The sequence below is a fragment of the Seriola lalandi genome, unplaced genomic scaffold (assembly GCF_002814215.2).
Source record: "Seriola lalandi dorsalis isolate HSWRI2012SDOR001 ecotype SW California unplaced genomic scaffold, Sedor1 jcf7180002054867, whole genome shotgun sequence".
In the NCBI taxonomy this organism is placed as follows: Eukaryota; Metazoa; Chordata; class Actinopteri; order Carangiformes; family Carangidae; genus Seriola; species Seriola lalandi.
In genome coordinates, this window is record NW_019525420.1 from 118,089 (window position 1) to 125,402 (window position 7,314).

The 7,314-nt window shown below is 36.7% G+C and overlaps 1 protein-coding gene across 1 annotated transcript in view; it reads right to left on the reverse strand.

Moving 5' to 3' along the window:
* The window catches only part of LOC111671147 (deoxycytidine kinase 2-like), a 5,845-nt gene extending 2,879 nt beyond the window's left edge, over positions 1 to 2,966 (reverse strand). Inside the window, exons 1-5 of the mRNA XM_023428166.2 lie at positions 2,777 to 2,966; positions 1,804 to 1,922; positions 1,622 to 1,705; positions 234 to 343; positions 9 to 160 (exon numbers count right to left, since the gene is read on the reverse strand). Coding sequence (XP_023283934.1) covers positions 9 to 160; positions 234 to 343; positions 1,622 to 1,705; positions 1,804 to 1,922; positions 2,777 to 2,873 — 562 coding nt within the window. The 5' untranslated portion in view covers positions 2,874 to 2,966. The remainder of the gene's footprint in view (positions 1 to 8; positions 161 to 233; positions 344 to 1,621; positions 1,706 to 1,803; positions 1,923 to 2,776) is intronic.
* Positions 2,967 to 7,314: the final 4,348 nt, after the last annotated feature.

The following is a 7,314-nucleotide window of genomic DNA, read 5'->3' on the forward strand; positions in this document are numbered from 1 at the left end:
TAGTAGTAGTACCTGTGGCTGGGCTCTCAGGTAGATGATTCCGTCGAGGGCGATCTCAGGTTCAAACTGGTTCAGTAACCAGGTGTGCCAGTCCTGATAAACAGCCCACTCTGTGTCCGACAGGTTACCACACTCAAACAGGTTGGACGCAAACACGTACCTGTACACACAGTACACACTTAGTGTTGTAAAGTACTGCATGTATGTGTGAGGTCTCCCAGGTGTGTAGTTACCTGTCTGAGTAAACAGAGCGTTCATAGAACTGAACAGGGTTTTCAGCCTGCTGAAGTTTGACTGACGGAGACTGAAGCTGAGAACGAACTCTGCTGAGACACGCATAACTCTGCAGAGACAGGTGAGAGACAGGTGACATAGACACAGGTGAGAGAGACGCAGGTGAGAGAGAGACAGGTGAGAGACACAGGCGAGAAAGAGACAGGTGAGACAGACATATAGGGAGTCCAGCAGTGGATCAGCTGAACTTCAGTCACCGGGGTAAATAGGATAAAGAGAAGCAGGTGAGTTTAGAGGAAACAAATAGTGACATGATGGATGACACCTGATGATACCTGTAAACCTTTAAACGTTGTTGTTACCTAGGTAACCTGTCAGTGGATGAAATAAAGGAGGTTTGTGGCATTTTTACATTTCCTGGTTAAACAGAGAGTTGACACATGAAAGACGGGAACACTAAAAAGTTGAGAAAATAAACAGTGAAGAAGAAGCAACAACATGAACTCCCCAGGAGGAAATTGAGATCTGGTGTTTAACACTGTCCAACGGTAATTTTAGTTAACAACAAATGAAGGAGGTTTTTTCTAAAAATAAAACCAGGAAAAGAAGCAGAGACAACGTCTTGAAGGAGTTCATCAAAACCACTACATGATTCTGGTTCCTGACGACTGGGTCAGTTACAGAGACGTCTGGACTATTCAGTGATGACGAGCCCGTCTGTTCTTCCTTTACAGTGTGGAGGGAAACTCTGAGCATAACTGTTCAAAGCAGGGATTTAATTAAATTTATTAAATTACTGGATTTAGTCATAAATATGTATGTATTTATTAACAGTGTTAAATCTTTGTGAGGATATCAGTTATCAGTTAGACGGTTACACAATAGATGAACAACAGACCACAGGAGTGATTTAACCCTAACAGTGACAAAACTAAAGATATTAGTGACAAAACTAAAGATATTAGTGACAAAACTAAAGATATTAGTGACAAAACTAAAGATATTAGTGACAAAACTAAAGATATTAGTGAACCACAGTTTGTATTCACTGGAGAAAATTCAGAGATGGTTTTAAATATCTCAGTGTCATTAAATGATTAAAACAAAGACCACAGTGACATCAAGTGATATGTCTGTAGAACTGGAGTAATGTTGGAGTAAACAACAGCAGAAGCCTAAGGTGATTGGACAGTATCATCCTTGTTTGTTGTTTGAACATAATGAAATACAGTTTTATTTAAAGTGTCCTCTACGTTTAAATTACTTTTGTTATTACAGTCAAATAATTGAGGCTCCTCCCTTTGTTTCTGTAACATCTGCTGTACAGTGGAATCATGTTGTTTCATGTTTGTTGTTGTCACATAAATGAAGGTACTGACAAACTCACCTGGAAGGTGTAGGACCAGCAGCTAGGTTTATCGTACAACATCTGCAGCAGGTTCCCTCCACTCTTCTGAGAGGAACTCAGCTCCTGGAGACATGCAGGCAAATCAGCACTTTATTCTGAAAGGACAGGAAGTATTCCGATGCCACTGTGTGACATCATCACTGCAGGTGTGTTTTATTCACCTTGTAAATGTCGTCGCTGTCATTCTGGACGTTACACCATTTTCCAATAGGTTCAGGAATCACTTCCCAGTCCTCCGACGCCCCCTGGAGGAGACGCACAAACGTAGACTTCCCTGCAGCTGAGAGACAGACAGTTGAGACAGACAGACAGACAGACAGAGAGAGAGAGAGACAGAGAGACAGACAGGTGAGACAGACAGAGAGACAGAGACATAAGGACAGAGAGACAGACAGGTGAGAGGCTGGATCTGTAAGAATTTCCTTTTGAACCAACAGAGACACAAACACAAACATTTTTTATAGACAAACAAACTAATAACCAATAATCATTAATCATAAAACTCTTCTCATTCTTAACTGAAGATCTTTGGGTTTTGGACAAAAACCAAATATTTGACAGCGTCACAACTCAGATACATTTTACTTAATGAGTCATTAGTTAACTGACAAATAGGATTTATTTTCCAGATTGTTTGGTCTATAAAACGTCAGATTACAGCAGAAATATCAGAGATTGTCAACAGATGTTATTTACTCGTTGTTTACAGTCAGAAAAAAACAAAACCAGAAACTCAACCATATGTAACATTTAGACCTTTTCCTTTAAAAATGACTGAATCTAATCAGAGGGTTGATGGATCAATAGTCACTGATGTGTGTTTACTTTAAACTGGAGGATCTTTAAACTGACATCTGGAAAGTTTACTGCCCTGCATGGAGCTACAAACTTCACCAATTATTGATTATTAAATGTCAAATTCTGATTAGGCTATTGATTATCTCGTCTTTGGTGTTTCATTTGGCGCCAATCAGCTCCACAAAGGCAGGTCGGATTTAAAATCAAACTGAGATAAGAAATACAAACTGTCCTTTTTGTCCTGAACCTCTGAGTTCTCCAACGGATTTAAACCCCCTCCGATCTTTAACCTCCCCGCCGGTAGAGAAGTCACCGCTGATCCGAACCAGAACTCACCAATGTTTCCCTCGATGGAGATCTTCTTCTGTCTGCGTGAGCAGCTGCCGCTCAGCAACGGACTGGCACGGAATCGCCTCTTCAGTGGTGTCGCCATTAAATCAGTCTAATAACAGTTATTGATCTATACTTACAGATCTTTATTTGTTCTCAGCAAGGAGGGAAACCGCCTGACAGACCGCGAGATTCTTCTTCACTTAAATCCCGCGCGCGAATAGAGTTCCTTTTCCGGGGGCGGGACTAAACGGGAGTAGAGCTATTTTATTACAACGCAGATGAGAGGATGTCTCACTCTGCTCCAGTTTCTGAAATTAAAATAAAGATCTCTCACTCTTTCGTTGTTTCTGAAGTTAAAATAAAGAGGTTTCACTCTTTCGTTGTTTTTGACATAAAAAGGTCCCACTCTGCTGTTTCTAATGTTTGACTAAAGAGCTCTCACTCTGCTGTTCCTTAAGTTAAAATAAAGAGGTCTCACTCTGTTTGACTAAAGATGTTTCACTTTCCCCTTATTTCTAAAATATGACTAAACAGGTCTCAGGGTTGACTCAGAAACAAGGACAGAGTGAGATCTCCTCCTTTTTACTTTACTCCGATGTTTATAAAGTAAAAACAAAGAGGTCCCACTCTGTCTTTCTTTCTAGTGTTAAAATCAAGTGACAACCTTTCATGACGTCACACAATGGTTTGTTAACTGCCAATTTAAAGCCTCGAGTTGGGTTAGGTGTAGAAAATAGATGTTTTTTAGATCAGACCTCTCGGTCAGGTAGTGGGCACGCAGCCTTTTATTTGTTTAAACCCTCTTTCTTCTCCTAATTACACTCTCTCCAGTGTATGTTCCATCAATGGTATCCTGGGCCTTGGTCCTTTCTCCATCAGCGACTTTTTTTATGTGTGTCTCCGGGGTATATTTGAGTTATCCAAAAAGTAGTTGTATTTCTTCGGAGTGGTATAGTACTCAATATCCTAGATTTTCTTAAGTGCCAAGATATAAGTGCTGAAAGCAATCTACATGCAACACAAGACTAATCAAAATATACAATATCTCACAAAATTATATATATACACATACACACAGACAAAAAATAAAGAATTCTAGTCACATTATGTACATTTTTATCACTCCAAGATTTTGATTTTTACCAGTTGAATCTCCTATCATGTTTGTCTCCACTGTTGTTTAAAGTTCCCCCTAATTCAGTTCACAATCAAGTCTCCAAACTTCTATACACTTTCTCCTAACATCCCTCTTAATAAAGTTTTTAAACATAATTATTTTCTCAAGGTTATTTAAAATAATTGATTGCTTTTTAATAAAGTTCTTAAACATGATTGCTTTTTATCAAAAAATCCAAACATAAATGCTTTTAAATAAAGATATTAAACATAATTGCTTTTTAATAAAGATTTTAAGCTTAATTGCTTTTTAATAAAGATTTTAAACATGATTATTTTTTATTACTTTTAGATAAAGGTTTTAAACATGATTACTCTTTGATAAAGGTTTTAAACATGATTAATTTTTAATAGAGATTTTAAGCATGATTGTTTTTTAATAAAGATTGTAAACATGATTGTTTTTTTAATAGAGGTTTTAGACATGATTGGTTTTTAATAAAGATTTTGAACATGATTATTTTTCAAGAAATTTTAGACATGTTTAGTTTTTAATAAAGGTTTTAGACATGACTGTTTTTGAATAAATATTTTAGACATGATTACTTTTTAATGAAGTTTTTAAACATGATTATAAAGGGGACATATTATGCTCCTTTTCAACAAGTTTGAATAAGTCTCAGAGGTCCCCAAAACACACTGTAAACCCGAATAAGTTAAGAAAACTCAAAATTTTTGTCGTAACTGATTACATAAGAACTTTTAAGTTATCCTGATAAATTTTTTGAGTTACACTATACTTAAAAAAATATGTGTTCAGTTGACTTAATCTATATTCTAAGTTTAATATAATTTTTTTTTTTTAATTTCCTTAACTAAATATATATGTCTTCCTCATACTTAAAGGATTTGATTGAATATACTTATAAAAACTAAATTACATGGACTTGAAAAAATTAACTGAACACAATGTATTATATCAATAGTATCTATAGTTCGGCTCTTTTGACTCGGCTCCCAAAGAAGAGCCGGCTCTTTCGAATCCTGAACGGCTCTTTATTTAGGATCTTTTGTAGCCTATATTTTACCTTAACTTTGCAAAATAATCATGGTTTATGTGTTGAAAACCCTTTTGCTTTCAGTGTTTTTATGAGAGATCTTATAATTGCCTAATTCTATGCATTTATTCTGTGACAAAACCGCTATTACATTTGTTTATTTCAATTAAACTTTTTTATTGCACAAATTAACAATAAACTTCAAACAAATCCACAGAACAGAACCAAACTCAAGCTAACATTAATAATGTCCTCAATTAAACTTTTTTATTGGACAAATGAACAAAAAAATTTCAAACAAATCTTCACTTGCAGTGGAGTCAAGGGGTGTGTCTGCCCCGCCCCCCTCTCTGTTTACACATCCTTAATTCTCACGTGAATGCCGCATGCTGGTCGCCATACTGGCCAATCATAACAAAGCTCTGTCGTAACCAGAGCTGGGACTGAGCACTGAAAGTGAAACCTAAGCAGCGAATGGGCAAAAAACTGGGAGCCGGTTCTCACTCGAAGCGAGCCGGCTCTTCTGATTCACTACAAAGAGCCGGCTCTCAGAGCCGATGCTTGTGCGCATGACCCATCACTACAAGACGCCCTGTTTTCAGAGAGCTGTGTTTTCTGAGAGGTTCTGCCCCCCAAAGACATGCCAAAAGACTAACTGTGCAAATTCAGTTGTGCAGATATAGTTGTGTACATGTAACTGTAGAACTGTAACCATGTATGTATGATTGTGCAAGAGAAACATCATCCATGCAATAAAAGGTTCTTGACTAAAGTGTTCCTGTCAGAATTCCAACAATTTATTAGGGTATAAAACAGCACCTTAAAACCTACCTTTTAAAAAGGCATTAACAACTGTTACATTTAATTTTTTTTTCTTTTCAGAACAATATATCAGGCTTAGTAAAATTGTGAAATGTCGAATAACATTAAAGTGCAACACCTGGGGTCAAACATTTTTTTTTTTTACAAATATATATTTTAGCAGCGTATTTTGAATTTGTGGAATTTTGACAAAATCTTTCGTCGCAGCAAGCGGTTTAACGAGGCATCCCTTCCGAAGGGAGCGACTTAGAAGCCTGGGGCTGACATATGTTACTCAGCGTGAAGAGCCGAGTCCGTAGATACCAAATTTGTGGACTTTTGAAAAAATATTTTATAAATTATTAAAACACAGAATTTAACCGTGTCTCGCGGCAGCATATGAGAGACCGCCCTTGGCGCACTGTTAAAGTCTGTGTTGTAACCTCGAAACATAAAAGTTTGTGGAAAGTCAAAAAGTTTGGTATATACGGACTCGGCTCGTCACGCTGAGTAACATATGTCAGCAAGACCCTTCTGTGTAGCTCCCTTCCGAAGGGCCGCCATGGGTAGTCTATCATATGCTGCCGTGGCGCACCATTAAATTCTGTGTTGTAATCTCGAAACATAAAAATTTGTCGAAAGTCCACAAGTTGGGTATCTACGTTCTTGTCTCGTCATGCTGAGTAACATATGTCAGCCCCAGCCTTCTGAGTCGCTATTTTCCGAAGCGCCGCCATGGGTAATCTCTCATATAATTTTTCGGCTTTTTTGCCTTTAATGGACAGTACAGTAGGGAGACAGCTGCAGCGAGGATTACAGCCTCTATATATGAGGCACCTGTGTAATCCACTGTGCTTTGCGGTGCCACTACACTGAATTTGTGCCTTAGTATGCTATGACTTCATATGCCTTACTATGCTATGTCGTTACTCTGCCTTACTATACTTTTGCTTTTGATGCTTTACTTTAATATGACATTAATATGAGTTTTTATGCCTTACTATACTATAATGTTTTATGCCTCACTATACTATATCGTTTTTATTACTTTTTATGCCCTACTATAATATGACTTCAAATGGCTTGCAACTTCACTTTTTTATACATTTTTATGCCTTACCAAGTGTAAGTGGCTTACTATATTGTGACTTTTTTATGACTTTTTATTCTTTACGCCTATGATGTTTTATACCTTACTATATTCTTTTGTTTTTATGACTTTTTATGCCCTACTATAATATGAGTTCAAATGGCTTCCTATGGTTTGACTTTTTCATGACTTTTTATGACTTACTGTACTATGTCTTTCCATGCCTTATTATACTATGACTTTTTTATGACTTTTCATACCTTACTACATTATGTATTTTTTATGCCTTGCTATACTATGACTTTTTTATGACTTTTTATTCTCTTTTATACTATGACTTTTTATGTCTTACTATACTATGACTTTTTATGCCTTACTATAATTTGACTTTTTATGACGTTTTAAGCCTTACTATACTATGTCGTTTTTTTGACATTTTATGCCTTACTAAAATATGACTTTTTTATGACTTTTTA